The sequence below is a fragment of the Gadus macrocephalus genome, chromosome 21 (assembly GCF_031168955.1).
Source record: "Gadus macrocephalus chromosome 21, ASM3116895v1".
NCBI classification, from domain to species: Eukaryota; Metazoa; Chordata; class Actinopteri; order Gadiformes; family Gadidae; genus Gadus; species Gadus macrocephalus.
The window spans coordinates 5677436-5694772 of record NC_082402.1 but is presented as its reverse complement, the minus strand read 5'-3'; the positions used below and the strand labels follow the sequence as shown (position 1 = coordinate 5694772).

Sequence of the window (17337 nt, the reverse complement as noted above, 5' to 3'; positions counted from 1 at the left end):
GAGCCCCCCCGTGGGATCCGGGGGGGTGGGTCGCGAGACCGCGTCGTCGTACGCGAGCCCACTGAACATCTCCGCCGGCGGGAGGGAGCATTACAGCACGCGGGGCCTCGGCGGGTCGTACCACAGCCCATACCCGGCCTACATGAACCCGAGCCTGGGCGGGACGTGGCCGTCGTCCCCCTTCGACAGCTCCGTGCTCCACGGGCTGCAGGGCGCCGGGCAGTCCGCGACGAGGCACCCCAACCTCGGTAAGAAAAGTGAATGTGAATGTTGTTATACTGCTTTTAGATTTGTTATAGGCCTACCTGTAAAGATCAAGTTTTTGTGGAATGCACGTTTTATTTTAATATTAGTGGCACGTTTTGCTTTAATAACAAGGAGCCCGCAAGGCTCTTTAAACTTCTGTCATCAGAATTATTCTGTCACAGAAACTCTTAATTTGAAATTCCGGGGAAACTTTGGGTCTATTTAATGAAGAGACAAGCTTATCATGAAAACATAAAATAATAAGGTGCATCTAGACCAATGAGAGGAGTTTAGAGTAGGCTAAAGTCTAAGTGATAACTAATTCCAGTCATAAGAGACTAAAGGGAGAAAATAGCAATTTGCTAAAACCTGATATATTTGCATCTCTCCTTGATCTTAAAAGGTAAATGTTTGTTTAGTACATTGTCTCTGTTTATATAAAGTTACATTACATAAAGTCAATTTAAAATAACTTAAAAGAAGGAACTTGAAGTGAGCCTGTTAGCCTGATAATTTTCTGATTAAACAATAATAATACAACTGCGAATTGTTTGCCTGCATGTGTATTTTGACTTCAAATCGATGGCAATCTGATGAACATGTCATGTTTTCACGTCTTGCCCCCTCAGGTTTAAATGTTTACGTTTGCTAAAAAATTATAATTAGGCCTTTTTGTTATTAGCACTTCATATAAATAGCCTACGTTAATATTAATAATATTTAGGTCTCCAATTATAAATAAATAAATAACAATCCACGATAACAATACAATATACAAGTTATATCACAAGGCTATATAATATAACGTGTACACTTATAATAATACAAATAATAATCAAATAAATAAATATGAATGATAATGCTGATCATAATTATCATATTCATATTAATAATTAAATATTAAATAATAAAACCATACAAATAGCCTAGAGAGTAAAAAAAGGCCAATCAATCAAAGCAATGACGTTAAAGGAACAAAAATATATCTTTGAAAATGTTATAATAATATTTCCTTGAAAGGCCCACAATACCAAACCATAGGCCCTATATGATCTGACGAGACCCGGCGGGCCTTCAGTCTTTCTCTCTCCACGTCTCTTCCGTTCAACAGGCTATGGTGAGGACGATTAAGGCTGAATTCCTCTCTGAAAAACGGATAATCTAATATCCTAACCACTGAATCAAAGTAAAACCACCTTTCCAATGCTCCTTAATTTCGTCAGACACGAAGCAGAAGAAGCTATGTAGGCTAAATGACTTTTCGAAAGCGGCCGATAAATACCGATATTTCAGTTATCCCAGTTTCTACACTGAAGGTTTTTAGCAGCTGTGTGTGGAGCTTTCCTTCACACAAGAAGGAACGAGAGGAGGTTCAGAGGAACCTGCGGAGATAGCGGGCCTTCAAACACACATAGGCCTACACCTTCAAACACACACCTGCACCCACCGCCAAGGGACGGCCGGTCGGAGAATTATAGTAAAAACCACAGCATAATATCAATAATGTGGCATTTACGCATTATCCTACATATGACACACAATCTCCCCAGGAACCACATGTTTCGGACACAAATTGACACAAACGTGTTGATTTGGGTTAAACTGTCCGACACGTGTCGGTTGCAGGATAGCAAATGCAATTTTAATATTGTTGTGTCACAAAATTAAGAAATTCAATTGCATCACCCTCCACACACAAACAAAGTTACAAATATGGATAAATATTGAATTGAGAGGAGAGTTTAGGGGGAGTTTATCGACGAGGAAACACCGCCTGCAGCGTGCAGTGCAGTGGCGTCTGGTTGGTCACACTGAGGCCTGGGCCTTGATGATCATGTAATTGTGCATGCTTATAATCTTTTGTTGTTTATTTGATCAGCACGGCTTGTCTTCCAGGTGAACCACACAAACACCTCACCTGTGGGATTGAGTGGGCGCCGTGGGGGGCTTCGGAGTGTATCTCACTCTGCACATTGGGCGGTCGATACATCACGGGACCGACCGTATTTCACAATCCGCGTGTAGGCCCGCCTTCTGATGCCACGTAGATCATCGTTTTTTTGGTGCTTAATCAGCGGTAGTTTTCCCCATTATCTATTAGGCCAATAGCTGATGCAGATACCTTCTGCACACAGTGTGCGTACGCGCGTCTGAGCTTGTGCACGCGCGCCTTCCCATTGGCCTACATGCAGTGCAGCGGGGGTACGGGGCGTTTTATCATGCCCCTTGTTTTGAAGGTTACACAATTATTTGAAAATGATCACATAATATTTGTAGAGGTAATCGTTGTTGTTGATCATCGTTCTCCGGGGATTGACATCACATCAGATGTAGGCTATTTAAGTTGGCTGTATTTAAGTTGAGTATAGGCCATTCAAACAGCAGTGTAAACATTCACGATACAATTATGCTGAATCCTTTCAACACGTTGAAGAAATCAGGGAGCCGTGAACTAAATGAGGACAATGATTACATCTTGGCGTTTTCTGAAGACCACTGCAGGGTCATATAGGTTATATTTAAGTTATTAAGCTAGTTATTAAGTTATTAAGCTATTTATTAAGCTATTTAAGTTCATTCGCATCTTGATTTACCAGAAGCCATTCTTTGTGCGACTAATTAAAATAACACAAAGTCCTCTGCAATGAATCGATAATTTACACGACGATTATTTGTCAGGCCAAATACGTAGAGAACAAATCTATAATCCCTAGGCACAAAATAGACAAGGACGTGCATAAAGTGATATAGTTTCAACTTTTAAATTGTAATCTATTTCCATGAATATTGTTTAAAATATATTTATATCATATTGAATTTATTCAGCCTAAAATAATCCCCCAGCAATATATTACATAGAGTTGTATTTATTAGCGGCTAGCCTCTATTCCTTGCTGCCATCCATTAATCTGATCGTTGATTCAATCTTAAAACAGCTGACAGCGACTGAGCGGTCGAGAGTTTAATCTAAACAGACACAGCCAACACTTTCTCATTACTGTTTGTCACATTCATAGACAAATTTACACAAAAGCTACTCCTTAAATTTATGACCGATTTAGGCCAAATTATAAATCTGTTTTATACGTAAATAAACCCTAATTTACTCCTTGTTTATTCATAAATTAATAATGCAGCATACCCTTAAGATAAAATTCTTTTTTTATAAAAAAATGCTATAAAGTTGATATAACATTCATCGCTGTTGTAACCGTTTTTCAAATGCATTCCGTCTGGAGCCAAATCCTTTACGTCAGTCCAACAATGATAACAACACACACATTTATGAGGAATAAATACCCCCCCACATTTATTTGGACAGCATTTCCTTTGTATATTGTCGTGGGTCTCCAAGTTGTGTCGACTACCACCTTGCTGCCTGGTTCAAGGCCGGCCTGCCCCGCGGTGCTCTGTCCCCTTCCCCTCCTCTCAGCCTTGGATAAGGAGCACTGCATCATGTAGGCCTACTATCCAACACAACCCACATTTCACGACACACACACATTCCTCAGCTCCATCAAATTCTCCTTTAGAGACGGAGTGATTTACCTCTGACGCGGTTGTCATGACATCTTTCATTTATTTAATAATGTGTCACAGCCACCGGGCGTTATTTATATGAGCTTTCACTGTTTAAAAAATAATGAAAAATCACTTTGTCAAAGTCTTGTGCAGGGTTCGGTTTTGGGCTTATCGAAATAATTAGCAGAGTAAGTAGGCCTACAAGGTCTGTTGAAAGCATTTGGAGGCAGGCACGCACATACACATGCGCGCGCACACACACACACACACACACACACACACACACACACACACACACACACACACACACACACACACACACACACACACACACACACACACACACACACACACACACACACACACACACACACACACACACACACAGAAACAGATTGATGGCCCCTTAATGGCTAAGTGGTTCCTCGGAGATGCTCTTTTATGTGTCAGAAGAGCTGGAGCGAAGATACTATTAGCAAATGACACGCTATCTAAGAGAAACAGATAAGAAACCGCGCAGGGAGAGAGAAGAGAGGGAGAGAGACAGATATGTGATAGACATCGAGTCTCCACTTGAATGGGATGGAGCGCTCTATTTCTAGGCCGCGCCATTATCTCAGAGGGAGGCCAGATCGTGATAATGAGCAGAGATTCCAGCTGGCTGTTGGTGACACGTTAAAGTCCTGCTGGACAATCATGACCCCTACCGGTGGCGCAGCGCCACTGCGTCCAATGAGCTTGTGAGATCACTGCCAATGTTATTACTTTGCACTTATAAAAGTGGTTATATTACAGTTTTATAAAATTATACATGTTTTATTTTAATTAGCAATCATTAATTTTGTTAAAAGATTAAAACATTTGTTGTTTTTCCTCCGATTGTCTTATTTTCGTGCAACAATGACGACAGTTGTCCCGCTGAGTATCCATCTCTATGTGAATCTACAATGAAATGCGACCTGAATAATAACAGATCAGCCCCAACCCATAACTCTCTCCTCCTCCATCAGACATGTTTGACGATTTTGCCGAGGGCCGTGAGTGTGTGAACTGCGGGGCCATGTCCACCCCCCTGTGGAGGCGAGATGGAACGGGCCACTACCTCTGCAACGCGTGCGGACTGTACCACAAAATGAACGGTATCAACAGACCGCTCATTAAACCCCAACGGAGGCTGGTGCGTGGCACGAGCATCTTCACACACACACACACACACACACACACACACACACACACACACACACACACACACACACACACACACACACACACACACACACACACACACACACACACACACACACACACACACACACACACAGCTTGGGCCGGGGCTTCCGGGGTGTGCCAAACCTAAGGAGCAGCCTACCCTACGTCGCCGTGGGAACGTGTGAAATTTTGAATGGGATTGATTGGGACTGCAGACGAGAGACCAGCAGCGACGTCACGGCGACGGCATGGAAGATCCGCCCACCGGCGGCGGTGTCACGGCGACGTACATAAGGAAATTCAGACAAAATGTACGTCTACTCTCGACGTGTGGATAAGTTCGTCGCCACTAAGACGCCTGCTACCCTACGTCGCCGTGAGAACGCCTGAACTAGAGAGAAGGCTATTTAAATACATTAAAGATTTGCGTGAGAATCTGTATCTCTCCAGCAAAAAGTCATCCGGATATAGCCGTGGTCTCTCTCCCGGTGGATTGCACGAATAATTGGCGCTCCGCTATCAACAGGGCTCTCATCAAAAGGGCATGCCATTGTGAACACATGGAATCTGCGGTGAACGCAGCTTTAAATCCCCAAAACCGAAAAGACTTCTCTAGGGAGCGCCATGGCACAGTAGCGATTAGTGTATTGGCCATACTCTCAATCGAGAATGAAAGAGCAAGGAAATTGGATTTCACCTCTATTATCAACAAGTTTGCTGAACAGAAGGCACGCAGAGTTAAGGGGGGGGGGGGGGGGGGGGGGGGGGGTCGGGGCCCAGCACGATCTTGCCCCGAGGCCTAGCACAACTAAGCTACGCCACTGCACACACACACACACACACACACACACACACACACACACACACACACACACACACACACACACACACACACACACACACACACACACACACACACACACACACACACACACACACACACACACACACACTCCAGCGTTTACTTGAGGAATGCCAGTGAAAACAAATGGGAAGAATTTATACTCAAGAACTGTTGAGTAAAATTAGAAATATTGATCGACTTCTATGCTGTATACATTAATATTTCTATATTATGGGATTAAACCTGTGTCTGACATACAAGTGATTAATAGTTTGCTCAGATCTCTTCAGATTCATGTTACAGACAATAAAAAAAAAAGACACAGACCGTTTTCACAGACGCATCTTCCTTGGATGCCTCCAAACACAGTTGTCCCTCATACCACTTATCACTGGTCTGCTCATTTCATGTACCACTGCACGGGTAACAGAGTAACATAAACTACTACTACTACCTGTTCCCTTGTAAAGAGTAGCAGCAGAACCATAATTAGTGTAATGAGCAACACCCGTGTTTGTCCTACGACGATCCCTCTTATGGAAGCATATATGTAGCAAAATTCAAATGGCAATGCAATTTGGAATTACATTATGCATTTGACAATGCATTATGCAATTTTATAATGTAATTTATAAATACGTTATTCAAAGTGTATTTTAAAATGCAAAGTGACAATGCAATCCTCAATTAAATTTGCAAAAGTTCTAACAATACAAATAGAATAACATTTTGTCAAATTCTTTGAGTTCCTTTATACAAATTGAAAAGCTATAGCGTCCCCGTGATTGCAATCCACTTCGCCACGCTCCGTGTGTTGCGATATTCAAATGACATTTCAATCCGCAAAACGGAATCCAAAACGGAATCCAAAGAGGAATCCAAAAAGTCAATATGCAAAGTGGCAAACGTATCAGCCAATCAGCGTCTGGGCGGGAACTACGTCACTTGCTCGTAATTTCCTTGTTCACTTCTAGTTCGTATGTGTCAGGTCCATGGTCACCAATGGAGATTATTGATACGCTCCGAAGTTTGGCCGATGATGTGGAGAACAATCGTGTTGAAGACACAGATGCAGTAGATAGAGTGCGTGTTCTGGGAGATAGGATAGACGACTTATCCTCACGGGTACGTTTTGACGCCAGTGTGGTAAACACAAAGATTTCCAAAGTGCTACAGGCACTGGGTGCGAAACATAGGGTCGGGAGACCCACCGTCTCCACCCACTCCTCACCTACAAAGCTCTCCAGAACCTAGCCCCCAGTTACCTCTGGGACCTCCTCCAAGAATACACTCCCTCCCGCTCCCTCCGGTCAACCTCTGCTGGACAACTATGTATCCCCACATCACGACTCATTACGAATGGGTGCCCGGTCATTCAGCTGTTCTGTATGGCAAGCCGAATTGTCATTTATTAACTAAGTTTGACTATCCGGAATTTACATTGCAGATATCTGCAATTCAGTTTCGCCTAGTCAAAACTAACATTTCGGATATCCGCAACTACATTCCTCCTATCCGCAATTGTCATTTCAGATATCCACAAAGACATTCCTCCTAGGCGAAATTGCGTCATTTTCGCCATTCATGTCTATGGGGTTTCTCATTGCGGATATCTACAATTCAGTTGCGGATATCCACTTTGTGAATTACGGATATCTGCAACTGAATTGTAGATATCTGTAATTCCAGTTTGAGATATCTACAATTTGATTCTGACTAGTCATAATTCCAGTTCAAGATATCTTTAATTCACCTCAATTCAAGATATCTACATGTCCCTTTTCAGATATCTTAAATTAAGTTTTGACTAGGCGAAATGAAGTTGTAGATATCTCTAACTGGAGTTACGACTAGTCAAAATGACGTTGTAGATATCTCTAACTGGAGTTACGACTAGTCAAAATGACGTTGTAGATATCTATTATCAAGTTATAGATATCTTGAAAGGAATTTTGATTAGAGATATCTACAATTGTAGATATCTTTAACTTTCATTCTGCCTAGGCGAAACTGAATTATAGATATCTTGAATTCGAGTTTTGACTAGGCGAAATGACGTTTCAGATATCTGTAATGACGTTTCAGATATCTGTAATGACAAATTATAGGACCGTTTACTTTAAGCGGGAGCGGAGCAGCTCCTTGTTCAATCATCATTCACACAATTCACTGATTACATCGCTCCATATTTTCTCGTGATCTTTTCGATCACAGCCAACGCCATGACTGCTCCTTTCTTATTCCATTCGGAAATGAACCCACTTCTTCTTTGATTATGGCGGCAAGGGGAAATTACGTATTTCTGGATATCTAAAACGTAATGCCCAACACTCAAATGACGTTTGAGATATCTTTAACTTTCATTCTGCCTAGGCGAAACTGAATTACAGATATCTGCAATTGTCATTTAAGATGTGTGACGAGTTGAATGTCGTTTTCCGTGAAGTCATTGCAGATATCTGTAATTCAGTTTCGCCTAGTCAAAACTGAATTACAGATATCTCTAACAGTCGTTTCGACTAGTCAAAACTACATTACAGATATCTCTAACTGTCGTTTCGACTAGTCACAACTACATTACAGATATCTTGAATGAAGTTGTTGATATCTACAATGTAAATTCCGGATAGTCAAACTTAGTTAATAAATGACAATTCGGCTTGCCATAGTTCTGCACCCAGGCTCTGGAACTCCCTCCCCCCACACATAAAACAGTCTGACACAATAGAAAGTGACGTAGTTCCCGCTGGTGGCTGATACGTTTGCCACTTTGCATATTGACTTTTTGGATTCCTCTTTGGATTCCTCTTTGGATTCCGTTTTGGATTCCGTTTTGCGGATTGAAATGTCATTTGAATATCGCAACACACGGAGCGTGGCGAAGTGGATTGCAATCACGGGGACGCTATAGCTTTTCAATTTGAATAAAGGAACTCAAAGAATTTGACAAAATGTTATTGTATTTTTATTGTTATAACTTTTGCAAATGTAATTGAGGATTGCATTGTCACTTTGCATATTAAAATACACTTTGAATAACGTATTTACAAATTACATTATGAAATTGCATAATGCATTGTCAATTGCATAACGTAATTACTTATTGAATTGCAAATTGCAAATTGCATTGCCATTTGAATTTTGCTACATATATGCTTCCATACCCTCTCTCAAAGAGTCTGTTATGTTATTCACTTTAACGTAGCATAGGTTTCCTTCTTTTACTCTTTACTCCAGAAACGATAAGAACCCAAACCACTGCATCGGTTTGTCTTTATATTGTGTGGCGGTCATTCAAACGTTTAAATCCAGAATACCCCCCCCCGCCATTATGTTAATATTGTGTGCGTGTTTGTGTGTGCGTGTGTTTTGTGTGTGTGTAGTCTGCGTCGCGGAGGGTGGGGCTGTCCTGCACCAACTGTCACACCACCACCACCACCCTGTGGCGGAGGAACGGCGAGGGGGAGCCCGTCTGCAACGCCTGCGGCCTCTACATGAAGCTCCACGGGGTATGGACACACACACACAAGGAGGGTCATGGACCCCCCACAACCGGTTGGCGGTGGGGTCATGGGCTCCGCTCCCACCCGGGCTGAGAAGTGTCAGAATATAGCGGTGAACTCTGGGTCAAGAATGTTGTTATGCGATCTGGGTCCTGTCTTGTTCCCCAGTAAAATAAAAAGAATCTCTGACTCAAGCGATTTGTTTGAATATGTACCCCTTGATCCTTTAAAGGTGGGATATTATGCCACCAGGTATAGATCTTACATTTTGGCAGTTAAAGGGGTGATATTACTGATTTGTCATTACCAGGCCGTTTGAAATTCGGCCTTTTCCTGAGATTAAGTGACATCATAAGTGAGAGTGTAGAAAACGCAGATTTTCAAAAGGCTTATAATTGCTAATCAAACTCATACCTGGTGGTGTAATATCCCCACTTTAACTGCCCAAATATAATATCTGTAATATCAATATCATATTGGCTTTCCCTCCGTTGTACATGTTGGACCCCACAGTACTGAACTGAACTGCTCTGGGTGAGAGCATCCTGGGTCCACCTGCATAGACCTTCGATATTTCACTGATCCTCTGCTTATTGATGTCTGTTCTTTATGAATGGGCGGTGACACTGATCGATTGCTTTTGTCTGGATCCAGGTCCCCCGACCTCTGGCCATGAAGAAAGAAGGGATCCAGACCCGGAAACGCAAACCCAAGAGCCTCAACAAACCTCACCTAGGTTTGTGTGAGTTTTTGTGTCTCGGTGTGTGTGTGTGTGTCTGTGTGTGTCTCGGTGTGTGTGTGTGTGTCTCGGTGTGTGTGTGTGTGTGGGCCTGTGTGTGAGTCACTTTCACAAGAGCTTCTTATGCGTCCATACCTCATGCAATAGATCATTCCCTGGCATGTATTTGCCTGCAGAGATAACAGACACGTGTGCTGGTGGTTTGAGTTGGCCGTGTGCTCGTCAATGGTTAACTCCAGCGAGCGAGTCGGACCACAGCTACACTGATGTATAGCGTGCAGCCACGTCGTACAATTTCTGTTGCGAGCGACGCCATGCAAAGTAGAACATTAGTAGGAAATTATTTTAGAAATAAGAACGTCCAATAAGGTTGCAATATGGTACATAAGGTTATCCCTCGTTCTTTTTTTATGTTTGTGCAGGTATTAAAGGTATGATTATTGGGCAGGTATTAAGGGTACAGGTATTAATGTGTGAAGGTATTAAATGCATTCATGTGCAGTCGATAAAGGGCTCCTATTTACCAGCCACTTTGAAGTTGATGAGCATTCCAAAAACGAGGACAAAAAAAAAACTCTATTGGCTAACTTCTCTTAGAACATACATATGACGGATCAAACTGCCAGCCAACCCGGAGCTTTGTTCCAACGGTAAGGCTGATCCACCCACGCCTCTGGGTGGACACGCCCACACCAGCTAGTTTCTGTAATGGCTAATTGACTTCACACCTGGTGGTAAAATATGGGCCTTTCAAGTCATGGGTATACGTAGGCATGCACTTATATGTGTTCTCTCGGACCTCAGGGTCGCCAGGATGTGACGGCTCCCCTGCAAACACCAGCACCACGCCAGTCGCCCCCACCATCAGCACCGCCCCCCCCGTGGACGAACCACGGCAGATCAAGGCAGAGCCAAACACCTCCAACCTGTACACACACCACAGCACACACAACCAGGTAGGCTGACGTTCACACGGGGCACACACGCCCACCCGTTGGGACTGCTGTATCCGTGGCTTGAATGGGATAGATCAGGGGTCGATCCTCTGCTCCTCCTAGCTACAGTGTCGACGCCTAACTCTCACTGCTCTTGACGAGTTGGCTGTCACCTTGCATGGTTGACTCCGCCGTCGGTGTGTGAGTTTTGTGACTGAACCGTTTGGATAAAAAGCGTCTGCTGAATGTAAATGTCAATATCTGAGTCATTTACATGCAAACTGACGTGTGTCCGTGTCTCGTTCACAGAGTTCCGCCCTACCCGCTTACATGAACGTCCATGGAGGGGCCCATCCTCTTAAAATGTCTCCTAGGGCCCACGTGGGGGCCTCAAGCTCCAAACCAGAACCCTGGAACAACTTAATCCTTGCCTAGGGTGCCCCGTACCTGCGATATCACGATACCTGATACAGATACACACAAGCATATGTTCCTAGATGGAGGATGATGTTTAGATAATGGGGGATACGTCGATTTTGCGCTGTGTTTGTTCTGTGAGTTTATATCATCCGTCAGCAAAACACACAACTCCACTACGATGCAGAAATGGATCGGAAACACTACACATCAAAATATATGCTGGGCAATGCATACCTGGTCTGGCAGGAAGGGTTGGTTTTTTGTTGGATCCGAACATCTGAGTATCCTTACTAAAGTGTAGGCTAATATACTTATATTGAACTTAAGGTTTGAAACACTCATCTAAGTATGGCCACACAAAAACATCAAGTGCTTCAACAATACAGTGTTATATACTGGTTTGGATCAGGGTCATTTAAAAATAGCTGATCTGCGTGGAATTTCCCCTCCTTTTAGTTAGTAGCCTAGTCATTTCGTGTCAACTTGTTGACAAACTGTCATGGTAATTTATAATAGGTCATGACTCGTAAACTGGAAAAAGAATACCGGTCAAAACTGCCGGGAAAATGCCACGCTACTCCAACAAATAGTCGACACAACCATGAAGTATAGCCTTCTATACTTACTTGAAAAGTTGAACTCAACTCAAAACCCAGATAGTGCATCACTCCTCCAGACAAATTTTCAAACGGCCTCTAGATTGTAACACATGATCACCCTCGAGGCTTGGAAAAGGCCGGCTTATTTCACTTTAATTTAAGAATGGACAAATACATCTTACATTTTCATTACTCAGAGTGATACAAATGTATAACTACTTATGTGACTAAAACGATGCTCACAAATCATGTGATGTGAATGAGTTGACCTGCCCGCAGCGCTCTCTCTGTATTGTAACCTTCTAGTGCACCTTTCTCTTGTAAGATATGGAAATGCTTCTCTGATTTAGGTCTTTTTTGTAGGGTCTGGCTAATATTTATGTACACATATATATATATATATATATATATATATATCCAAAACCCCATAACTGTGTAATAAACCTTTTTCATAGTAGATGTGATGTCAAAAATACTGTTATTTTCTTTCTTCAAAATACTGCCAAAATGTATGCTTTAATTAACCTGTGACAAACCTGGAGAAATATGAATGAACTGGCGGTGGTCTAGACATTTCTACATAATGTTATTATCCTAAATATAAATATGCAATCCTTTATGTAAAGAAAACAACCTCCACTCCAGTTAACGCACCGACGCACCGACGAATGTGTGTGTGGAAGATCTCCCCGTGCACCAGCTACTACCGGAGATCGTTCCTCTATGCCTAGCTGAAGCCCTGCAGAGGACACTGTAATAAAGACAAAACATTATGCGTACACAACGTACTCTTGGATTCTGTGTCTCCTTCAGAACGGCACTCATGATATGCACACAATATATATATATATATATATATATATATATATATATATATATATACGACATACACACCAAGTCCACACTTTCTTCTTTCGATTTGTTCCCCTTTACTACTAAAGTAGGACGGATATTATGGTTAGGGTACTTCACTGCCAGCTGTGAGGTTCTGTGAGTGAACCCCCATGTCCACAGCCTCACCTGTAGGCATCCTTGAGTAACAAAGCCCCAATACCCCAACCTGCTCCTTATCTTACCCCACAGTAAGTCCCTTTGGATACAATCATCTGCTAAATGGCTGGTATATACATCTATATACGCCATTGGGTGGACCCTTGGATCCAAAGCGTCTTACAATACCACAAGTGCTTAGCTCCATTCTTTGAGTTGCTGGCCATACGGCCTAGTAGAGTAAACAACCTTCCGAAGAAGGTGGAAATTCCTCGGAAAACCTTATCCTTCCTATCTGTATGTATTCCTTGTCGAACTTCACAACGTCCTCACTAAACAGGTGAGTCACGCAGCGGTTGAAGTCGTCCGTCAGTCCGTCCCTGATGAACTCTGCGTACCTCGTCTCCACCACGTCTCTCCAGCAACGGAGGAACGCCAGCCTTGCCCCGGCCCGCACGGCCTCGCCCGTCTGGGAGGCCAAACCGTACTCCTGCGCAAACGTCCGTCCCCTCTCCATGTGCGACCCCAGGGTCCGCGGGCCCCCATCAGAGACCAGCTCTTGCGCCGCTTCAGTCATGGCGTCCACCTCCTGTGTCAGGGCTTCCCTCTCGATCTCTGGCTCGCCCCCTGAGGCGCGAGTCAGAGCGTCCCTAAAGGAACTCTTCCAGTTCGGCTCCGGCGTGCCGTTCCTCAAAGAGAACTCCTGGTGCTCCGATCCGGCGCCCAGCGTCCGCCTCACCGCCGAGAACAGCTCCTCGGAGAGCAGGCCGAGATCCGCCTCGGGGCGCTTCCTCACCGCCTCCACGTAGCTCGTGTGGTCGCGGCTCGCTCCCACACACTCCAGCTGGCGCCGGTCCACCACGCGGAACAGCGCCTCCTTGTTCCCCTTGAAGCCCCAGCACCTGGCGTACCCGATGTGCACCGTCACCCCGTAGAGCGCGTGCCACTCCAGGGCCTTCTCCACCAGGAGCAGCATGCACGGCTGCGTGTCCCGGTCCAGACACGGGCTGTTCTGGGTGAAGATGTACACGCTGGCCCCGCGGGCCCGGGCCCCCTCGGCCCCCAGCAGCTCCTCCGTCTGCCGGACCACCGGGTCCTCGCTGTGCTCCCCGCGGGCGTAGTCGGGGTAGTACGGCCCATACATGACCACCTCCTGGCGCGTCTCCAAGGCCGCCCACGAGTGCTGACGGGACCCGGGGCCGCACTCCTCTCCGAAGTCCCGGTGGAGCTCCAGGAACCGCTCGTTGGCGCGGCGGGACAGGAAGGTGTCCCGCGTGCCGGCGGCGGCGGCGGCGGCGGCGGCGGGCCCGGGACTGAAGTGCTCCAGCGCCTTTCTGGCGGAGTATCGGGTGTCCACCCAGGAGGAGATCCGGCTGAGGAGGGCGTCCGCGTCGCTGGGGCCCTCGGAGACGTGGCCGTTGGTTTCGTTAGGAGTTTCGCACGGGTGACCGGGGCTGTGGTTGTGAACAGCAAATCAGGATGAGCTATCAATCCCAGCAGTGACAGATTTATGATGCATGACGCAGGATAAACACTTTTGCGGCGACTCTAAACGACTTCTCTGAGCCGCAGGTTAGCAGCAAAAAAAACTTGGCAAACGTGGATTCCCAGAAGCAAACTAATTAAACAGTATATTGTATGTATAAGTGTTCCAATGCCAGAAGGAAGACTCTTTATTATATTTATGCCAAGACAGAGCCACACAACTAAATAGAGCATCAAGCACCGATATACATTGACACATTTAAACTTTGAACAAAGGATATACATCAGAATGTTTTTCAAGGCAATGCTTCAGAGGCAAAACACTGAATGAGTAATTTGTCAGGGTAATCTGTGAGTAAACAGTTTCCCATTCTTACTTTATGACGCCGTGACATATCCTCAGATCCTGGTGTGTTGGCATCCCAGGGTTGGAGTAAGGATTTATATTCTTGAGAAAAGATGCAAAAGCTTTCTTTGCCTTTGATTGGTTCCAGACATATTTATTTTGTTTCCGCTTTAACCTATAGAATTGTACAAAAAAAAAACTAAATGAATACAGTCATCAGTTGGCTCAAGTTAAACAATAGACAATGGAAGTCAGATGTCGTAATCGACGTAGTGTTTTGATTTTACTCGGGGCGTTCAAGGTAAACTCTCGTCCCCAAGCCAACCTCATGACGCGAACAGGTTGGGCAGGACGCGCGCATAGCCCAAACATTTACTCACGGTGCCCTTAAAGTTCAATACATATAGCTCTAATGATAGCTCTAGCGCCATACGGTAGTTTAAGGCAGACAGTCTTTTGTGTTAAAGAAAATTGTTACATCTACACTATTACCCTATGAGTGTCTTGATCTGTGGCTACAAATAGTAAACACTGCTTCTCAGACGATAGCTACCTATCGCCCAAAGTGGACCAGAATGAAACAATTTGGATGGATTGACGTAGTGGATGTGCATGTTTTGTAGTTGAGAAGAAACTTTCTAGTTCGGACACTAATACCGTAGTTGTAGTTAAAATCATAAAGTGCAGGTATAATGGGGAAATAAACTTTTTGCTCACATGTACCGCTCCTCACGACTGCCCCGCAGAAGGCTGTTATCTGTAGACCGCGTAAGTTGGACTCATATCCCCGATGGTGCATGCTTGCTTGCTTGTCATATGCAATTCATCCCAGGCTGATCCAACTGATCTCACCACAATGGTAAAATGAAAATCAGATCTAAATCAGATAAGGTCGAAAGGGAAAGGTGGAGCTCTGAGTCTCTTACTTAAAATGTACCTACGTCTGACGACCTCCAGTGTAACAATTTCACTCTGCTTCTGGAAGGAATTAGCTCCGCCTTTTGTTAGAGTCCTGCCACTTGTCAGTTTTACAAATTCCATCTGAGCTCAAGGGCTCTTTCATGTTTTCTTTGCGTTGTTTTCGTTGTCCTACATATGGCGCAACATGCCCTAGGGCCAAATATTCAAGTCTCTCTCTCTCTCTCTCTCTCTCTCTCTCTCTCTCTCTCTCTCTCTCTCTCTCTCTCTCTCTCTCTCTCTCTCTCTCTCTCTCTCTCTCTCTCTCTCTCTCTCTCTCTCTCTTTGTAAGTGTTTCTTTAATTAATCAAATCTGTAATTATAGTCATTTATATTGTCAGATTTCCCTTTGTATGGCACAGTCGAAACACATCGGTTGTCGAGGGAGATAATCTACAGAAACCCGTTCAGACTATCAGAAAAGACACAACTTGAAGAATTAGAATTTTTATATGAACAGTCCCATTGGATTTCAGAAACGTCAATCGTAAATTAACTTAAAGAAATAGCTGACTATAGATGGATATATATATATATATATACATAGATATCTATCTATCCATCCATCCATCCATCCATCCATCCATCCATCCATCCATCCATCCATCTATCTATCTATCTATCTATCTATCTATCTTACTTACTATCTTCATGCGACAGTATTGGGCTGAAAACTGATGTAGCTCATTCATCGATCCAGCTCAATTTTATGGTCAGAGGAGCGACCACAATTTAAATCATGAGATAGGCACCTGTGTTTTCCCCTACTATTAAGCGTGATAAAGGCCTGTGTTAAGGTGCGGCCACACCAGACGCGTATTTCGCGTACTTCGCGTATGAAATCGCCATTTTTTCCATAGGGAACCATTGGTTTACGCGCGTATTACGCGTATAAGCAACATTGTACGCGCGTATTGCGCGTATGAGGCGCGTATATTTACGCGCTATACGCGCGTACAGTGCGTATATCGCGTATATCGCGTACATTTCAAGAGTTCAAAAAATTTAACTTTTTACGCTCATACGCATGACGATTAGCCGTATTGCCCAATCAGCGTTGAGCTTGACCCGACGTCACTGGCAGAGAGTAGTGAGCTTGGACAGAAGCATACGGCCGACATCTTTCTTTATTCTGTGTGGAAATAGTAACATAGTTACGCCATTAAATGCTTTTATGGAAACATTTCTAGCGAGAAATGTGCATTTTACTTTCATAATGTTCGCTCGGTGAATATGAAGGATGTTTGGTTTGATAGTTATGACGAAGAGGGAACGCTCCGTTCACTTGCATGGACAGAGTCTCTGGTTACTAAGCAACCTCAACGTCTTGGCGGACTATTTCTCTGCTGATCAACACTACAGACACTACACGAACAGAAATGGAGGTGGATCAAAATATCATCGTCGCCGTGTGCGGCCGTCCTGTCCTGTACGACACCACGATGGTGTCGTACAGGGGGACAGGAACAAAACAGAGAGGGCGTGGGTCGACGTGGCAGAGGATATTGGCGTTCCTGGTAAGATCAGTGAATAATGTGTGTG

The 17337-nt window shown here is 44.2% G+C and overlaps 2 protein-coding genes across 2 annotated transcripts in view; one reads left to right on the top strand and one right to left on the bottom strand.

The window, feature by feature from the left end:
- Window positions 1-12801, top strand: part of gata4 (GATA binding protein 4) — a 24038-nt gene extending 11237 nt beyond the window's left edge. Inside the window, exons 4-9 of the mRNA XM_060042404.1 lie at window positions 4-248; window positions 4779-4945; window positions 9205-9330; window positions 9979-10060; window positions 10868-11019; window positions 11308-12801. Of these exons, the coding sequence (XP_059898387.1) occupies window positions 4-248; window positions 4779-4945; window positions 9205-9330; window positions 9979-10060; window positions 10868-11019; window positions 11308-11433 (898 nt within the window). The 3' untranslated portion in view covers window positions 11434-12801. The remainder of the gene's footprint in view (window positions 1-3; window positions 249-4778; window positions 4946-9204; window positions 9331-9978; window positions 10061-10867; window positions 11020-11307) is intronic.
- Window positions 11697-15894, bottom strand: LOC132449646 (uncharacterized). Its single transcript, XM_060041405.1, has 3 exons — window positions 15556-15894; window positions 14870-15013; window positions 11697-14461 (listed from the first exon to the last, which is right to left on the bottom strand). Coding segments are annotated over exons 1-3 (1368 nt in total). The 5' UTR covers window positions 15558-15894; the 3' UTR covers window positions 11697-13239.
- Between the last annotated feature and the right edge of the window lie 1443 nt (window positions 15895-17337).